Genomic DNA, 18,403 nt, shown 5'->3' with positions numbered 1-18,403 from the left:
AAAAAGTTTTTATTAGGGATGCCTGGGTGGCTCAGTCGTCAAGCGTCTGCCTTCGGCTCAGGTCATGATCCCAGGGTCTTGGGATCGAGCCCCACATGGGGCTCCCTGATCCATGGGAAGCCTGCTTCTCCCTCTGCCATTCCTCCTGCTTGTGTTCCCTCTCTCGCTGTGTCTCTCTCTGTCAAAAAAAATAAAATCTTAAAAAAAATTTTTTTTAATTTATTTGTCAGAGAGAGAGGGAGAGGGATGGAGGGAAGGAGGGAGGGAAAGAGACACCACAAGCAGGGGAAGCAGAGGGAGAAGCAGGCTCCTCCCTCAGCAAGGAGCTGGATGGGGGACTCAATCCCAGGACCCTGGGATCATGACCGGAGCCGAAGGCAGACGCTCATACGCCACTGAGCCACCCAGGCGTCCCTCCCTCTATTACTTTAATTCAGACCTCATCCATTCTTGCTGGATCACTCCTAACTGGTCTCTCTGCTTTTACTGTCTCACACCTGCCATCCTAGCCCAGAATATTAACACTTCAATGACTTTATCACCCGCAAAGCAAAATCCGAACTCCTTGTGGAAACGGGAGTCCCTCCCACAGATGTGGGTTTACCACCACCTAGCTCCTGGAATACTTTTTCTAACAACTCTCACCTCTGGGTCTCTGCGCCTGCCAGCCACTCTCCTTGCACTCCTCTCCCAAATCCTTACCTAACTCTCAAGACTCAAGGCTGCTCGCTCGCTCAGTGCACGTAGGGGGTGCCCCACTGCGCCGCGCCCAGGCGGAGTTCCCGGCCTCCAACCCCGCCCGCGGAGACGCGGCTCACCTGCAGCTGCAGCACTTCCTGCTCCTTGAGCTGCGTCCAGGCCTCCGCCTCTCGGGCCCGCCGGGCTTTCTCCTCCGCCTGCCGCTGCTCCAGCTCCCGCGCCTCCTGCCGCAGCCTGGCTAACCTGGGGTGGGGTGGGGCAAGAGGCTGACCCTGAGCGCGGCTGGGTCTCCCCGGCGCCAGCCAGCGGCCCGCCCCGCCTCCCGGCCCACTCACCGCAGCTCGTGCAGCCGCTGGTTCTCCGCCTGGTTCCAGGCCATCAGGTCGCGGTGCTCGGTGGCATCTTGCAGCGCCTTGCGCTCTGCCAGGACCCCGGCCCGGGCCTCGTGCACCTTCTTCCGCACCTCGGACACGAACTCCAGCCTGGGCGGAGACGCGCCCAAAGTCGGCACCCTCTACGCCCGCCCGCTCCGATACACCGCCCACGGCGCCGACGGCCACCTCCCCCTTGTGACACACACCTGAGGGCGCGCACCGTCTGGCGGTACTGCCGGTAACGCTCCGTCAGCAAGAAGAATTCTACAGGATCCACCGCGGGCGGGGTCGCCACGCGCCCGACCTTGGACTTGGCCGGAGGGTCGTGGCGGGTCTTGCGGCCGCGCACGGGCAGCAGCAGCGGAGCCGGAGGCCCCCACAGGGACCCCCGGCCCAGGACTCTCAGCGCGTTCAGCATGGCCCAGGCCGCTCAGCGTCCGGCGGGCCGCAGGGCATCGCGGGACCCGGAAGCGACCGCGGGGCACCACGGGACGCGTAGTCCGCGGGCCCCGCCTCCTACCCCCTGGAGGCCGCTCGGGGGTCGCTCGCGTGCACACTTCTGCGTCCGCCCCCGGCCCACTGGCTCTGGCTGCTCCCTCCCAGCGGGATCGGCCCCTCCCCGCCCCACCCCCCCCGTGTCCCTCCCGCCCGCGGGCCGGGCCCACGTCCCTCCAACCTCCACGCGGGATAGGGTCTTAGTGAGGGTGGGCGAGGAAGGAACAGAGGAGAGAACTCGAGGCAGCAGCGTCAGGGACTTCACATCTTTATTGGAGGGCGACAGGGCGCGGCGCTCTACGTCCGGTCTGCGGGGGGGAGGGGGTGGTCATTCCAGCGGACGCCCTTGTCACCTGGCCGCCCGGCTGCGACCTTGTCCGCCCCCACCCCTCCTGACCTGGTTTTGTGGTGGAGGATGCTGCCGCCAGGCGGACGCCCCTTGCCAGCTAGAAGACCCAGCTGGGGGCTCTGTAGCTCCCTGGGTGTGCTCCACCCTTAACACACCTGGTTTGTAAAAACCTGAGCTCACACCGATTTAATTAGGTGGTAAGTTTTTGCCTTACAGGAATTTACAACTTCTTCAGTTACCACTCTCCGGTGCACTTTAAATTTGCAAAATAGTAATAATCCATCTCTGCACACCGATCTTCTGCAATGACTGTCATTCCTAGTGCATGTCAGTGACCACCTGGTTCTTGGTGTACCCCTCACCTCTTTCCACTGAGGGCCTGCCCACCTCCAGACACACTGGCTTCTCTTGACAAGAAAGAAGCCTGGAGGACCCCACTACAGTCAGTCTTATTTATGGAGGTTTTCAGTACAACTATCTCCACTCCACTAGTGACTTCTAATCTTTTACTTTAACTTAAGTATCTTATCATAAATTGTCTACAATTCTGGGAAATAGGAAGGATAGCAGATAGCATCGTGTGTGTGCCTGGGCGTGCCTTGGCAGGGGGGGGTCTCCGTGTTCTCTCATTACCCCCCTCTTCTGTCCACACAGCGCCCAAGTCCTTAGTCCCAATGGCCCCTGCTGGCCAAGGCCGGGCCTCTCCCTCTACTTACCAGCAGTGTCTGCACCAGGTGCTGCTTCCGGCAGAGAGGCCACCAGCCTGTGGTTCTGCCCTCCCAGAGCACATTGTTCTTGGGGGGAGCCAGGGCATCGCTTGGGAGGTCATGGGCAGTCTGGTCTGGGCTGCTTGCTGGGGTACCCAGGACCCTTCCTCAGGAAGGAGCTGAGGCTGCGGCCTGCCCACTACTCACACTCCAGGCTCGCAGGAGGTGAAGGATCCCCAGCCAGTGCCTTCTTCCTCCCACTTAGGCTGGGGAGACCCTTAACCCACCTAGGAGCCTTGGGGCGTGCTGGGGGTGCTGGGCTGAGCTGGATGCTCGTTTTCCTCCAGGGTACCAGCCATGGGACCAGTGCTGAGCCTTCGAGGATCCAAGGTGGACGGTCAGCAGCAGCAGCAGCAGAAAGCCTAGCCTGCAGCTGGCCATGGCAGGGCTGCTCCCATGGAGAGTGGACAGCACTCAAGACGAGACACTTCCATCCATACCTCCTTCCTTTTCTTTCAGGGCCCCCTCGGACAACTGGCACTTCAGCGGCAGCTTTACTGTTTCCTAAGGCCCTTCCCTTTTCTGCCACTGCTCCTCATCCCAGGACTGTAGGGATCTCTGCACCCCAAAGGCTCCTGGCAGCTAGCCTTCCCCAGAGCCCCCTGGGGTGCAGAGGATCCCAGCCTTGCCAGCTGAGGACCCTCCTCAGTCCATCAGGCCTATCCCTCCAGGGATTCCAGAAGTGGGAGAAGGTTGGAAAGAGGAACAGAGACCTGGGTAAGGGGAGCTCTCCCAAGAGTAGCAGCAATGTAAGGGCATTTGGGGCACCTGGTGCATGGCCCGCTGCCTCTGTTCTCTGTGGTTTGCCATCTCTCTTCCATGGCAGGTGGGGATGTGGAATGGATGTGTGGTGGTGACAGGGGCAAGTGCTTCTACCCCTTGTCCCTCCTATACTAGAGGCAGCAGGCAGAGGAACAGCGTTGGGGAGAGAAAGGGAAAGGTTTTGTTTTGCTTTTTTTTCCTGGGACGTGGTTCATGGGTAGGACAGGGACTTGGGAGGGAGAAGAGGAACAGCATGCCACACACCCAGGACAGACTTCCAGCCAGGAGCCCCAGCCCTTGGGGAGAGCAGCCTCTTCACTCACCGAGGGATAGCTGTGGATGAGGAGGCTCCTTGAGGTGGCTCCTCCAGGTGACAGTAGGACCCCCAGCCAGCCAGCTCTGGGATTTACTGATCAGCTGACTCCACCCCGTTCCTGGTCCACGCACTCCCGTGACGTCTCAGAGAGGGAGGGGGGCAGCCTGCCACCCAACACCCTTCCCTTACCAGTGTGTGTTCCTTTGTATTTTTAGCCAGTGGCCCTAGGGTCACCAGACAGCTCCCTCTCCGTCTTCCCAGGGATCTGAAGTGATAAGACTCCTGCTCCAGCCTGGCCAGGCCCTCGAGAATCCTCTTCCCATTTCCCAGGAGGCATCCTCAAGCTCCTGCCCTTTGACCTACAAAGCGTTCAGTCTTCTCTGACCCAAAAAGTAAACTGTGGCCTGCAATGCCTGGGGACCCTGCGTCCCACACAGTTGGCAGCCTGAGTGGGGAGCCCAGCAACCTGTGAAGCAGTCTGGGAGAAACTATGAGGGCCTGAGGGCTTGTTTGCCACACTGTAAACCGCGTTGATGGAGCGGTCCTCATCCACACACCTGGGCACCAGGGCTGGGTCACTCCAGATGCAGGCAGGTTTGGGTCGGGCACACCTATCCCCAGGTGGTTTTTCTCTCCTCCCGGGAGGCCCATGAGCCGGGGCCCAGCTAAGGGGGCAGTGCAGCATCTGTGGGCCTATGAACGAGCAGGGGGTAGGAATAGTTTTGCCTCTCAAGGTTCCAAGCCTTCCCCTGTGCTCAACCCAGGACTATTCATGGAGTTGGGCACAGCTAATCTAGGACACTCAAAACGTGCCCCCACCTCTCAATCTGCATCAGCTCAGCTTTCTCCCACCAGCTATTAGCCTGGGGGCCAGGGGGAGGGCAGAGGCCTGTTTACAGGGTTAATAGCCAATCTCCTCATTTGGGCTGAACAGCAAATGCAAGGGCCAGGGTCAGGCTTGGCGTGGGGTGGCCAGTTGTTAGGAGAGCAGGTGCGTCAAATCCTGTGGCAGAGATGGGGGAGGGGATGGCCTAACGGGCACCACAGTCACCCACAGGTGCCTGCACTTCAGCTGCCCAGCCATGAAGGCACACAGGAACTTCCAAAATGACTTCTCTCTAGCAGGGACCCGAAGCCATGTGTGGACTGTATATTCAGTTAAATTGTTTTGGGAAATACACTTTGTTCCTATATGTGTTGGTTAACCAAGTAATTTTTAGGGAAACATTTGTGGTTTAGTGAAAATGACTGAGTTCAATAAACTAGCTTAGTTCTGGTTTGGGTTTACAGAATGTTTTATTCAAAGTCCCCTGTGTTTATTTTAAAAGAGGAATGGGGTGCCCTTATTTTTTCTGTAATTTGTGGTTTTTCCTAAAAAATCCAAACCAGAACTAAGCTTCCCAGGGGACGCTCTGGTTCCTTTCTGGCAACATCCGGAGCTTTTCAAGAACGTTTGCTGTCCCCTTCCAGATTACAGACTCAGAAATTCATCCTCCTATCCCTCTCAGCAGGGCACAGAAAGCCATTTGTTCACCACTGAGCTCCAACTAATGGTCGGCCCTGAGGATAGGACTTTATCCGTCTGGGAGCTGCTTGTAGTCAGCTGGGAAAGCAGAGGCCTAGAGCTGAGTGCTCACGTGCTGCTGGAGCAGAGGGGCACAAACCCCGGATCAGATGGTCTGGGTGAAGGATGACAGTGAGTGAGCCAGAGTCTGTGCACAGGGCAGCTGTGGTGCTCCCACGTAAGGAACAAAAACGGAGAAGAGTCAACACAGGAACTGCCGGTGGAGAGAGGTGCAGAGAATGCTGGAAGGCCGCAGGAAGGGACGGGAGACTCTGGAGAGACCGGGTGAACCTCTGGGTGGTGGGAGTGTGAGGCAGGTGTGTGTGGGTCACCCCATATAGTCACTTGGCAGGCAGCAGGATATGCCGCCCCGGAGCCCAGGATGGGAGCTCAGGGTTGAAGAAGGGCTGAGGGTCCGCCACATACCGACCGCAGGAATGCCCGGTCTCTGGGGAAGGAGAAAGAGGAACAGCAGAGGCTACAGAGTGAGGATGAAGTCAGAAGGGAGGGACTAGTGGACACAGAGTGGTGAGAAAGAAATCTGTGGGGATGAAGGGTGGAAGAGGGGAGAGTGAGTCAGGAGACTATCGGCCTGGGGGGAAGTGCCTTTTTTTTTTTTAATTAAAATGAAAGACTTGTGCATTTGGTGGTGGTGGTGGTGGTGGAGTGTGAAGGAAACTGAACAACCAGGAGTGCGCTGACTTGATGAAGTGAGGTCTGAGCACAGTGGGCACTGGATGCCTCGCTCCCTCTTCTGAGACATCCTCACCGGCTCTAGCTCCAACTCTGTGGGGCACAGCCAACTAGCTGAGGGGTAGGCACTGGATGAAGCAGTCACCCCTGCTATTCCCACATAATTGTGCAGCATGAGCCTTGATCCACTTCCCGTTAGCCTTGACTTGTTCCTGTTGGGTTAGTGTCTCTTGCAACCATACAAGTCCTGCTTGAAGACATCTGTTTAGCAGCCAGGTGATATTTAAAACATTGACCCAGGGGGGCACCTGGGTGGCTCAGTCGGTTAAGCGGCTGCCTTCGGCTCAGGTCATGATCCCAGGGTCCTGGGATCGAGCCCCGCGTCGGGCTCCCTGCTCGGTGGAGAGTCTGCTTCTCCCTCTCCCTCTGCCTCTCTGCCTACTTGTGCTCTCTCTCTATCTCTCTGTCAAATAAATAAATAAAATCTTTAAAAAAAAAAAAGAAATCTAAATTTCCTTTAAAAAAAAAAAAATAAAATAAAACATTGACCCAGGGGCACCTGGGTGGCTCAGTCGGTTAAGCATCTGTCTTCGGCTCAGGTCATGATCCCAGCATCCTGGGATCCAGTCCCGCACTGGGCTCCCTGCTTGGCAGGCAGTCTGCTTCTTCCTTTCCCTCTGTTGCTCCCCCTGCTTGTGCTCTTTCGCTCTCTCAAAAAAATAAATAAAATCTTAAAAAAAAAAAAAAAAAAATATATATATATATATATTGGCCGAGGGGCGCCTGGGTGGCTCAGTTGGTTAAGCATCTGCCTTCAGCTCAGGTCATGATCTCAGGGTTCTGGGACTGAGCCCCACGGCAGACTCCCTGCTCAGCGGGGGGTCTGCTTCTCCCTCTGCTGCTCCACCCTGCTCATGCTCTCTCTCTCTAATAATAAATAAAATCTTAAAAAAAAAAAAATTGGCCAAGCCACCAAGCAAATCAGCATGGACTTCAGCAGCAAGTGGCCAGGCCACACTGGTGGGTAGGTAGAGGTACTCAGGCCTTCTGTAGGAACCCTGGTACACACTGGTGTGTAAGCTGCTCAACACCAGCCCTAGCAACAGGAGGCAGGCAGTCTGCTGGGATGCAGGGAGGCAGCACAGGGCACATGATGGGCTCTCCTATCGGTTTGCCATGTAGCTTGCTTGCCCTCCTCCATCTGTCAGGACTTGGTCATAGAGGCACCAAAGGTAGTCTGCAAAGAGTCAGGGTCTCCTTCCCAAACATGGTACCTCTCATCAGAAATCCTTCTCAGATTGCTTAATTTACTCATGCTTCTTTGAAAACCACTGAGTTTTGAGTTTACTGCTGCTTGGAGTTCCTTAGTTCTTACAGAAGGACCAAGTACTTCTGATGCACACTCACTTCTCAGAAACTTGCAGAGGTGGTCTGTCACAGTGCTCCTGCCTCCTGTAGATATCCTGACTATGTGGTGAACTTGGCCCCCATCTTGGAGCCACTGCATCTGTTCACCTTCTGTAGGGTTCTGAGGCCTTCTGTAATGTGGCTCCATGTGACGCTGCCTCCTTTCACTCATCCAAATTTCCAGCATCCCTTGGGTCCAGTTCAAGTCCCACCTCCGCCAACAAGCAGAGCAGCAGTGATGTCTGAGTGTGCCTCCACGGCCCAGGCTGGGGTGCCACTTCTCAACTCCTGACGGCCTGAGTCGCCCAGGGCCTGCCCCTGCTCCTTGAGAAAGGCCCCATGGGCCTTAAGACTCTCTCAGCCCTGCACTGACAGCTGTGCCAACTAAAGATGACATTTCCCAGCATTCCTGTAGTCACACAGTGTAGCCTTATGACTAGGTTTGAGCCATCAGGAGTGAAAATGTAAAGAAGAGCTTTTGCTTCATGTCCTTAAAAATGAAGTTGCTTTCTCTCCATTTTCTTTTCGCTTCTCCATGGGAAAAGACAGTGATCCAGCTTCAACCATGAGGACAAGAATAACATTCTAAGGGACACTGGGACCAAAAGACGGGAGAACACTGGGTCTCTGGACTGGGCACCCCATTACATGAGAAACAAATGAACATTCACGTTATTTAAGACACAAACGCTAGACACTTTTGTATAATGTTAGGCTTGATATCAAGTTGGGATTGAAGACTCCTACCATCCTGGCCTCTGGATCTGAGGCACTTTCACATAAAAGTCCTGGAAATGTAGACAGATATAAAAGGAAACGAAAGCTATTTAATCTAGTAAGTGTGGATATAAAGACTTATCCTGGACAGAGAGACACAATCCAGACCATTTTATAGCAAAGCACCAGGGAAGTCGTACTGGCCTTAGCCAGCTGCCTCCTCTCTCTCCCATGCCCCTGTGCTAGGGAAACAGTGAGGATGCTGACCATCTTCCAGGGAGCAAGACTGGCTGGAATCACTGCACCAAAGATGTGCTGGCAACGGAGGGTGGGTCCTGCCAACTAGCTGAGAGCTGGAGAGGCTGTGCCAGTTGGAAAGGAGTTGAGAGGACAGTGGCTCCTGAGACCAGTTGAGACAGAACACTAACAGCAGGGCCGGGAGTGGCCTAAGAGAGCCTCAGCCCTGGTCTGGCTGCCCCACCCCAGACAAAGGGAGACGCGTCCTCAGGGAGTCAAAGCTTTTATTACCTGATAATCCCCTAGTGTGGTGCCAGAGATACCGCTCTGGTCCCTTTACTCCCCACAGTGGGTTGTGGCGGTGATGGGGGGAGGCTGGGGAGGGGAGGGATTATTTACAGAGCAGGGAGGGAACAACAGCCTGAAAGGGGTGGGGGAGAGGGGGCACCAGGACAACCAACTTCCTCAAGAGCTCTGAGAACTTTGTGCTTTTTTTTCTTAGTTGATGCTGAGCTACCTGGAATTAATTTTGTGTTCCTTCTTTAGGAAAAGATGTCTAAACCAAAGAATAATACAGCCCAATTTCCAGGCAGAGGATTTCACGATATCAATCCAAACATCACACTATTTAATTCCCCAATAAAACATTGGAAAAAGGACTATCAGTGCTAACACATTTACATATAAAATCTCCACCTAATAGGTAATAGAAGCCTATGTACCAATTTCTAAAACAGTTATAAGATATATACACAATTTTGGGTATATTAACAAAACAGAATATTACAAAATATTAAAGGCAATTTTCCTGTCCACCGATCTCATCACCTCTTACTTGAAGTTGGCATAATCTGAGAATGCGTCAATATATTCTTGCACCACCTTGTAGCAGAACTCATACTGTTCCTGCAGAGCAAAGGGAGGGGAAAAAACCAGCGTTACTGAAGACAACAAGGTACCTGCAGTTCCTGACAGACCTATTTTTTTTTTAAAAATGGAAACCTGAGGGGAAGTGAATGTTTTTGGACTTGTACTTGAGTCCCGCCCTGCCTACCCGAGTTCTGACAGCATTCCCCTTCTGGGCTGAGTACAGCTAATTTTGTCCAGATGGAGGGACCCGAGAGGAAGATGTGGCCCTAGGCCTGCAGCAGTCAGATGTGAGTGCACTGGGCTGGCGGACCAAGCAGGCGGGGAGATGACTCTGCGTGGCCCGCATCTCACCATGCTTGCCAGGCTGCAGGTGCCCTGGCTCTCAAAGCCTCACCAACTCCCAAACCTCTTAAAATGTATTTTTCTTTCCCCTCAGACATGTCTAGCTCTCCAAGGTTCCAGGGCCCTTCTGGATGCTTGTCCCCATACCCAGTGGTTACTGGTCACTGAGACAGTCAGGAGCCTGAGCAGAAGAGGCAGCACTCCTGAGTCTTCCTACCCCAGGACCCATGGAGAAGTGCATAGCCCCGTGGGGCACCCCAGCACCCCCTTCTAGCCTTCAGAGAGGCCACTCTTACTGGTGACAGGGCTGTGCCCCTCTGCTCTGTCACCAAGGCTCATTCTATCTGGGGTACCTTGGGGAATGATGGGCCCCCTGGAAGAGCCTCCCCCTTGAGATGGCCCTGAAAGAGAAGGGCTGTGGATGGGTGGTAGTGTGGGCAGCATACCAGTGTCTGGACCATATGTGGCCTCTGTAGCCGCAGGCTCTTGACGGTCTGGAAGACATCCAAAATCCCCTCCGCTTTCACCCGTTCCAGGACTGTGCTTAGGGCACAGAAGGTCCCTGTCCGTCCTGCCCCCGCGCTGTAATAGAGCAGACACATCTGTTATAGCCCACTGGGCTGATAAGGCGAAGACAGTGTCAATGAGCACATAAAGGCCGAGGTGGAGGTTGGGGCTCATGGGAAGGGCTGTCATCTAATGGAGATGCTGGGCTGGGGTGAGGGCAGGGGCCCATTTGCTTCTCTCCCCATAAGCCCCATGCTCACACTGCTCTGGGGAGGAAGGGGTACCCCCGCTGCCCCTTCTGTACGTTCCACTCTGGCTGCTGAGGGGCTCGCCCACAGGACAGTGATGAAGAACCTCACTGAGCCTTCACTGTCTACCTACAAATATGCCTGAATTGCCCTGATCTGCTGCTCACTCATGTTGGGATTCTAGTCTTTTTCCTTTCTGATAAACCCTGCCCTTATGCACTGTGTGTGTGTGTATGTGTGTGCACTGATTCTTTTCCATGCCTCTCATTTGCTTCCTAAGTCCCAGGAATCCAGACTCTGACTCTGACACTATCCACCCTGTTCAATGTCATCAGTTGATTCACCAGACCCTTACTGAGTGCCTGCTGTGTGGCAGGGGCTGTGGTGGGGAACAACACCCCCAGACAATAAAATATGTAGTGTGGGAAGGAAAAAGAGGAATAGGGGTTCTAGGCAGGGTGGTCAGGGAAGGTTCTCTAATAGGGTGTCACATGAGCAGAGACCTGAAGGTGAGGGCAAGGCCCAATAGCTGTCTGGAGAGGAGTATCTCAGGCACAAGGCAGGATGTCTAGGTGCGGAAGCTCTGTAGCTGAATCTGATGGATGGAAGGACACGAAGGAAGAAAGGAGAGTGGTGGGTGAGGTCAGAGCCCTCAGGGAGAATGCCAATCCCCTGGTACACTTCCTGCCTGGCCTGGGTAAGAGCCCTCAGATCAAGTTGGGCCTTATGAGCTGTTGTTAGGATTCTTTTTTTTTTTTTTTAAGATTTTATTTACTTATTTGTCAGAGAGAGATAGAGAACATAAGCAAGGGGAGCAGCAGGCAGAGCAGACTCAGCAGGCAGAGCGAGAAGCAGCCTCCCCATTGAGCAAGGAGCCCGATGTGGGACTCGATCCCAGGACCCTGGGATCACGATCTGAACCGAAGGCAGTCACTTAACTGCCCGAGCCACCCAGGCGCCCTGTTGTTAGGATGCTAAGTGATGTGGCCTGACTGAAGTTTTTAGAAGAATCTCTCAGGCTGCTGTGTTGAGACAAGGAAACACGTGAGGCCAGTATAACTCCTGGGAAGAGGAGGTGGTGGCTCAGACAGAGGGGTCCTGGTGGAGGGAGTGAGAAATACTTGATTCTGAAACTACTTTCCATGTAGAGCAAGGTCGAACATTACATGTTACATATGTGAGGAAATAAGGAGGAGAACAGTATGGCTCCAAGGCTTCTCATCTGAGAGAGCTGGGGGACTGAAATGCCACTTACTGACTGGGGGAAGGCTGGGCAAGTAGTAGACTTAGGAAGGAAGATGAGAAGTTCTGATGCGAACCTGAAAATGCCAAAACTGAAGATGCCAAAGTGGAAATGTTGAGTAGGTAACTAGACATATAAATCTGGAGTTTAGGGAGAGGGTGAACTGGTGATAATGACACAGGAGTTGGTATGAAAGCCAGGAGACAAGATGGGCTGCCTAGGGGAGTGGCTATTAGTCAACAATGAGGTCCATCTGGGCCCTGGACCACAGATGGAGAGGAATCAGCCAATGAGGACATAAACCAGGAGAGAAGCTATGTTGAAAGCATTCCACAGAGAAGCGACTGGTTAACTGTGTTGGATACTGATGAAGGTCAAGGGTAAGGAGACAGAAGGATCTCTGGATGCAGCAATGTGGAGGTCACAGGTAGCCCTCACAGGGGCAGTTGCAATGGAGTGTGGAGGGGAGAGGTTAACCAGAATGGGCTCAAGAGAGAATGGGAAGAGAGAAACTGGGGAGTTAGTCTGGACAAATCTTTCTTGAGAAACTTTACTATTAAGGAAAACAGAGAAATAGAGGGGTACCTGGAGGGGAATGAGAGGTAAGAGTTTTTAAAATATTAAGATGGGAGAAATTATAGCCCATTTGCATGAAGATGGTAGTTATCCAGAGGAAAACCTGATGATGTAGGATAGTGGAGTCAGGTCCCTGAGGAGACAAAAGGGGATGGAATTGATATCCAAGTGGAGGGTGGCTGTGGCAGACAGGCCCTACCATGGCCCCCCAGATCCCTGCCTCTTGGTGTTCATGCCCTTATGCAATCTCTTCCCCATGAGTGTGGGCGGGATGTGTGTTCATGCCCTTATGCAATCTCTTCCCCATGAGTGTGGGCGGGACAGTAGCAAGGGGCATGAGATGTATGTAACTACACGTATGTGATTATGCTACATGGGATCATAAAGCCTGTCTCGAAGGGAGACACTCTCTTGCTGGCTTAGAAGAGGTAGGCAGCCACACTGGGAAGGTCCACGTGGCAAGGAACTTCAGCCCAGCAGCCCGCAGGGGACTGAATGCTACCAAAAACCAAGTGAGCTTAGAAATGGATCCTTCCTGGGGCGCCTGGGTGGCCCAGTTGGTTAAGCATCTGTCTTCAGCTCAGGTCGTGATCCCAGGGTCCTGGGATGGAGCCCCACATCGGGTTCCCTGCTCAGTGGGGAGTATGCTTCTCCCTCTCCCACTCCCTCTGCTTGTGTTCTCTCTCTCGCTTTCTCAAATAAAAAAAAGAAAAAAAAAAAAAGAAAGAAAAGAAATGGATCCTTCCCATTCGAGCCTCAGATGGGACCACAGCCCTGGCTAACACCTTGACTGGAGTCTTGTGAGACCCTGAAGCGCAGGACTCACCTAAGATGTGCTCAGATTTCTGACCACACAGACTGTGAGATAAATGTGTTGTTTTAAGATGCTAAGTTTGTGGTAATATTATTACACAACAATAGATGATTAATGCAACTGGCTTCAGAGAGAGGTCAGACAACTCATTCACTGAACAGGAGGGATGCAGGGTCCACAGCACCAATGCAGGGAGACAGGCAGCTATGTGCCGGGAGCACACGGAAGTTCTGATTGCTTCTCCTTTCTTAGTCAAACAGAAAACACCGTCCTCTCTCAAATACAAGGACAGAAGAGGTGCTGATGGTATCTAGGTTTGAGAGGAGATGTGAAATAATCATCTAGGACAAAGGCTGGCAAGCTGTTCTGTAAAGGGCCAGACAGGAAATATCCTGGGTGTTGCTGAGAAGAGACAAAATCAGTTCTAACCGTACAACTCTGACTTCCTGTGTGCTGAGCAGCAGTGTGAGGCACGGAGAGCTCCACGTCTGGTCTCAATTCTGTTGCTGGAGCATGAGAGCAGCAAATACACACACAAATGGGCATAGCTGTGTTCCAATAAAACCTTATATACAGACACCGAAATTTGAATTTCACGCCATCTTCATGTCATGAAATAGTCTTTTGATTTTTAAAAAACCATTTAAAAATGTAAAAACGGGACATCTGGGTGGCAGAGTCGGTTAAGTGGCTGCCTTCGGCTCAGGTCATGAACCCGGGGTCCTGGGATCCAGTCCTGCACTGGGCTCTCTCTCTGCCTGCCATTCCCCCTGCTGTTCTCTCTCCGACAAATAAATAAATAAATAAAATCTTAAAAATGTAAAAATAGTTCTTAGCTTGCAGACCCACACAAAACCAGGTGGTAGGCCAGATTTGGCACTGCACCCTAGTATGTCCAGCCATGGTCTGGAAGAGTGGAAGGTGCAGAAGGATAGCAAGGCAGCAGTAAGGGCCAACCATGAGGTCAGTGGTCAGGAATGTAAACTGAGGCCTGTAACCCAATGCTTCTCTTCAGCCACACTCAGCAGCACAGTGCAGATGCAGGCTAGCTAGAGAATCTGGGGTTTGCCAAGAAAGGGTGACCAAGGGAAAGAAAAAAGTGTAGGGAAGGAAATATTTATCTGGGCAGTCCAAGGAATCTTTTCTTAGATTTTTAGTTTAATTTTTTTTTTAAAGTAATCTCTACCCCCAATGTGGGTCTCAAACTGACAACCCTGAGTTCAAGAGTTGCGTGTTCTACTGACTGAGCCAGACAGGCGCACCACCAAGGAATTCTTTTAATTTTGCCAATCCAATGGGCACAAAGCACACTGCATTGTTTTCATTCTCATTTCTCAGAATATTACTAGTAAAGTGTAGCATCTTTTTGTGTTCACTGTCCATTTGTATTAGTTGGTACACTTTGTCACTTTTTTAAGATATTTTTTAAATGCTTTATTTTTGTATAGGCAATAAATTATCACAGTTCAAATTTCAAAACAATCCCAAACAAGAAAAGGTTTCCTTCCTACTCCATTTCTTCGCCTTCAGATGCACTCCTGGGAAAGCACCAATGTCCTTGGGTCCTTGCCTGTCCTTCCAGAGATATTTTTATGCATATACCAACAGAAACATTATGTTCTGTTTTTTAAAAGTCTTTTATTTATTTAAATGATCTCTACACCCCACATAGAGCTCGAACTCACAACCCCAAGATCAAGAGTCGCACATTTCATCCACTGAGCCAGCCAGGCGCCCCCCAACAGAAACACACGTTCTTTCTCTATCTCCCATTTGCTTTTGTTCACAAAGCAATACATCTAGAGGATTAACCCACACCCAGTATATAAGCAGACTCATTAATTTTTGTAGCTCTGTAGCATGAGATCCATAAACATAGCTTATTGAGTCAGCCCCCTATTAATATGTTTAGATAATTTATAATCTTTCACTATTATAAGCAGTACTTCAATCGTGGTGACTATTTCCTTTTGGCCAGTTGACGCACATTTACTGGATACATTCCTAGAAGTTCCTTTGCTTATTTTTCTGTTTTTAAAACCAATTTGCAGTGATTTATGATATACTCTTCCTTCTAAGAATTTTTTCCCCCCAAATTATAATAGCAATACAAGCTCATGGTAAATTTTTTCCCCCTAAAATGCAATCTCAAACAACATGCCCCCAAAAATTCACCTTTGCTCCCCAAAACGAGTCCCCTTATCATCTTTCTTCTGTCAGTGACAGCAACCATTACCAGTAACCCTGATTTAAACTCGGGATACACCCTACAGCCTTGATTCCTCTTCTCTTTCACATCTATGTTTTCAGTCTTGCTCATTTTTCTTCAAACTCTTCTCAAAATAGTTGCCCTTTTCTCTTTTCCTGTGTTTCTTAAGGAGGCCAGACCCTCACCCCCACAGTGTCCAACCGGTCACTCCACGGTCAGTCTCCTCTGCTGCTCGCCCCTACCCCATCACTATCCCAAATGCTCCCCTGCCCGATATTCTAATGTCACTGGTTCCCTAGCACTTAATGCGAAGTTCGACCACCACAACCCTCTCCCATTATCTGGCCCTGTGCTGGCCACCAAACTTGACTGCCAGGTGCTGCTCCCCAGTAGCCTGCTCTTGTCTGGCTTTCCCCACTGTCGCTCCCCCTGCCTGCCTCTTATGGCCTTCCCTTCCCCCCGAGGGCTGGGGAGAGCGAGCGGTACCTGCAGTGCACGGTGATGGGGTGGTTCCCCGACTGCTGTTGCTGCTTCTGCACGGCCGCGATGATGCTGATCATGCCCTTCCCGTCGCTGGGGATGCCCACTTCAGGCCAGCCGTGGAAGTGGAACTGCCGGATCTGCCGGCCTTTGTTCTCCTTTGGAAGAAGGGCGATCAGAGATGCGGGGTGGCCTGGCTTTTCCCTGCGGGAGGAGCCGCACCCCCAGCCACCTTACCCTGGTGTTGGTGACCAGGAGGTCTCTGACAGTGTAGCTCTCACATTCCTCCTCTTTCTTCAGCTCCACTGTGATGTCTCCGTAGGACACCACTCCATCAGAGGGCCAGTACTGGGCACATTTCTCCTGGAGGGACAAATGGGAGAGGGGAGGGGCTTGGAATACCATGTATGGTAGAGGTGGGGCTGTCCTTCGAGCCTCCTGCTCCCCTCTGACGGTAGGCACCTCTTACAGGACACCTTCATCTCCAAGGTATCAAAAACCCAGAGTGTCATTACATTACTTAATGTCACTCCAATTCACTTCACTAAGATCCTCACTAGGACGTCTACAGCTGACCCTTGAACAATATGGATTTGAACTGCGTGGGCCCACTTATACACAGACTCTTCTGGATAAATACAGTACAGTAGTATAAATGTATTTTCTCTTCCTTACAATTTTCTTAATGACATTTTCTTTTCTCTAGTTTACTTTATTGTAAGAACACAGTATATCATACATAAAACATGTAAAATATGTGCTGTTAGTGTCACTGATCAATCTTCAGGTCAGCAATAGACAATTAATTACTTTTTTTTTAAAAGATTTTATTTATTTATTTGACAGAGAAAGACACAGCGAGAGAGGGAACACAAGCAGGGGGAGTGGGAGAGGGAGAAGCAGGGAGCCTGATGCAGGGCTCAATCCCAGGACCCTGGGATCATGACCTGAGCCGAAGGCAGACGCTTAACGACTGAGCCACCCAGGAGCCCCAGTTAATTACATTTTTGATAAGTCAAAAGTTATACACAAATTTTCTTTAAAGATGTTATTTATTTGAGAGAGGGAGAACACAAGCAGAGGGCGTGGGAGAGGGAGAAGCAGACTCCCCACTGGGCAACGAGCCTGACGCGGGACTCAATCCCACGACCCTGGGATCATGACCCGAGCCGAAGGCAGTCGCTTAACCGACTGAACCACCCAGGCGCCCCTACATGGATTTTTTTTTTTTTAACTGAAGTATAGTTGACACACAATGTTACATACGTTTCAGGTGTACAATACAGTAACTCCGCAAGTCTATTATACTATACTCACCACCAGCTTAGCTACCATCATGTGTCAACACAGAACACTATTACCATACCAGTGACTATATTCCCTACACTGCAGCTTTCATCCCTGTGATATATGCAGATTTTTAACTGTACAAGATAGAAAGAGGGGGCTGGCGGTCAGTGCCCCTAGCTCCCGTGTTGCTCAAGAGTCAACTGTATATTTAAAAACTTAATTCCTGTACTGACATAATCACTTAACATTCCGTGTTACTTATCTACAGTCTAAGTTGCCACACATGACAAGATCTCTGAAGAGCTCTGACCATCACCTCAGCTATGCAAAACATTTAATGGCATGGTAGAAAGAGAGGAATGTCTTTGCTCCAATTCCTTTTCTCCCCTCCTTTGCCCCCTTGGGGTGTTTCTACCTCGTAGAGATGCTTACATATGTCAGATGGCTAATCCAGAAAAACTGAACCCCACTGACATGCCAGCCGGCCGTGGTGCTTCACTAGAGCTCAGGCCACTGCATCCTTCCATCCCTTTCCTCTTGGTCTTCTGAATCTGCAATGGCACCCCCATTTCTGTCCTTGTGAGTGAGTAGGAGATGGGTTACGGCCTGTCTTTGCTGGCATCTGGTTCAATTTCCTCCACAGCTATTTGTGGGCGGGGGCTGCCTCTGTTCACCTTTGTCTCTGCACGCCTCGCACGCTGCCTGCATGTGCTAGGCTCTCAGCAGCTGCTCAATGAATTTGTTCCATGTTTGCAGAACAAGTCAGGCTACACATACGCAAATAAAACAATACAGTTATGCTGTCCTTTTCTTTGGAGCATTTTGGGGAAGATCTTAAACATCTCACTACTGGTAATTTTAAAATCCTCAACTGTAAATGTACTTCACATTCACTGGGAAAACTATGAAAAGTGGAAAAATAAGAATCACAGATAGTCTCTTAGTCCAAATAAAATCATTAAAGGTCCATTTTAGTGACTCTTCTTGCTTTTCATATGTGTGATCATTCATTACCCCCTTTATAAATGAACTGAGCTCATTTTAAAATATAGACTTATCAAAGTGGTGGATCAGGGAACTGTCACAGGCCAGTCTTTTCTATGTATACCCACTTGGGAGTCCTGGGGATGCTGTGAGGGTTGGGGCTCCGGGCCCTCTCCTTAACTAGAACAGCTTTAAAAAAATTCTAATTAAGGCTCTTAAACAGAGATTATGTTGGCTTTTACGGCACTGGTGGGTGGAATGATGTTGCTACCACAGCTCCCTCTCAACACTGACCTCACACAGTTCACCAGCCAGGACTGAAGACTGGGACTTTAAAACCACTGTACAAGTGCTGAGATTCAAATGGGCTTGAGAGAAATGGAGTGTATGAGCTAGAATCACACTATGACTAGAAAAAGAAATAGTATAGTCCCCCACTTGATGGCTTTCAGATATCTGA

At 51.2% G+C, this 18,403-nt stretch overlaps 3 protein-coding genes across 8 annotated transcripts in view; all 3 read right to left on the bottom strand.

Moving 5' to 3' along the window:
* Positions 1-1,552, bottom strand: part of MRPS26 (mitochondrial ribosomal protein S26) — a 4,957-nt gene extending 3,405 nt beyond the window's left edge. Inside the window, exons 1-3 of the mRNA XM_032419558.1 lie at positions 1,280-1,552; positions 1,035-1,181; positions 819-942 (exon numbers count right to left, since the gene is read on the bottom strand). Of these exons, the coding sequence (XP_032275449.1) occupies positions 819-942; positions 1,035-1,181; positions 1,280-1,491 (483 nt within the window). The 5' untranslated portion in view covers positions 1,492-1,552. The remainder of the gene's footprint in view (positions 1-818; positions 943-1,034; positions 1,182-1,279) is intronic.
* A 318-nt stretch (positions 1,553-1,870) lies between these two features.
* On the bottom strand, positions 1,871-3,604 carry LOC116641742 (progonadoliberin-2). Its single transcript, XM_032419654.1, has 2 exons — positions 2,912-3,604; positions 1,871-2,770 (listed from the first exon to the last, which is right to left on the bottom strand). The coding sequence occupies exons 1-2, from the start codon at positions 3,063-3,065 to the stop codon at positions 2,583-2,585; spliced, it is 342 nt and encodes a 113-aa protein (XP_032275545.1). The 5' UTR covers positions 3,066-3,604; the 3' UTR covers positions 1,871-2,582.
* Positions 3,605-8,647: 5,043 nt separating this feature from the next.
* Positions 8,648-18,403, bottom strand: part of PTPRA (protein tyrosine phosphatase receptor type A) — a 156,031-nt gene continuing 146,275 nt past the window's right edge. For 4 of the 6 annotated variants that reach the window (XM_032419988.1, XM_032419989.1, XM_032419990.1 and 1 more), the window contains 4 exons: positions 15,907-16,032; positions 15,676-15,827; positions 10,039-10,174; positions 8,988-9,286 (listed from right to left, as the gene is read on the bottom strand). In XM_032419988.1, the coding sequence (XP_032275879.1) occupies positions 9,212-9,286; positions 10,039-10,174; positions 15,676-15,827; positions 15,907-16,032 (489 nt within the window). In that variant the 3' untranslated portion in view covers positions 8,988-9,211. Of the gene's footprint in view, positions 9,287-10,038; positions 10,175-15,675; positions 15,828-15,906; positions 16,033-18,403 lie in introns of all 6 variants that reach the window. The other 2 variants (XM_032419992.1, XM_032419987.1) reach the window with 1 other exon arrangement.

Source organism: Phoca vitulina, unplaced genomic scaffold (genome assembly GCF_004348235.1).
Source record: "Phoca vitulina isolate PV1807 unplaced genomic scaffold, GSC_HSeal_1.0 scaffold22, whole genome shotgun sequence".
NCBI classification, from domain to species: domain Eukaryota; kingdom Metazoa; phylum Chordata; class Mammalia; order Carnivora; family Phocidae; genus Phoca; species Phoca vitulina.
Note: the sequence above shows the minus strand (reverse complement) of the source record. Positions and strands in the feature narration are given on the sequence as shown.

Bases quoted from the DNA above. Each gene is read 5' to 3' on its own strand.
- LOC116641742 (XM_032419654.1), bottom strand. From the start codon at position 3,065: ATGGCCAGCTGCAGGCTAGGCTTTCTGCTGCTGCTGCTGCTGACCGTC. The intron at 2,771-2,911 runs GTGGGTTAAGGG...TGGGTACCCCAG, and splicing joins GCACGCCCCAAGGCTCCTAG to CAAGCAGCCCAGACCAGACT.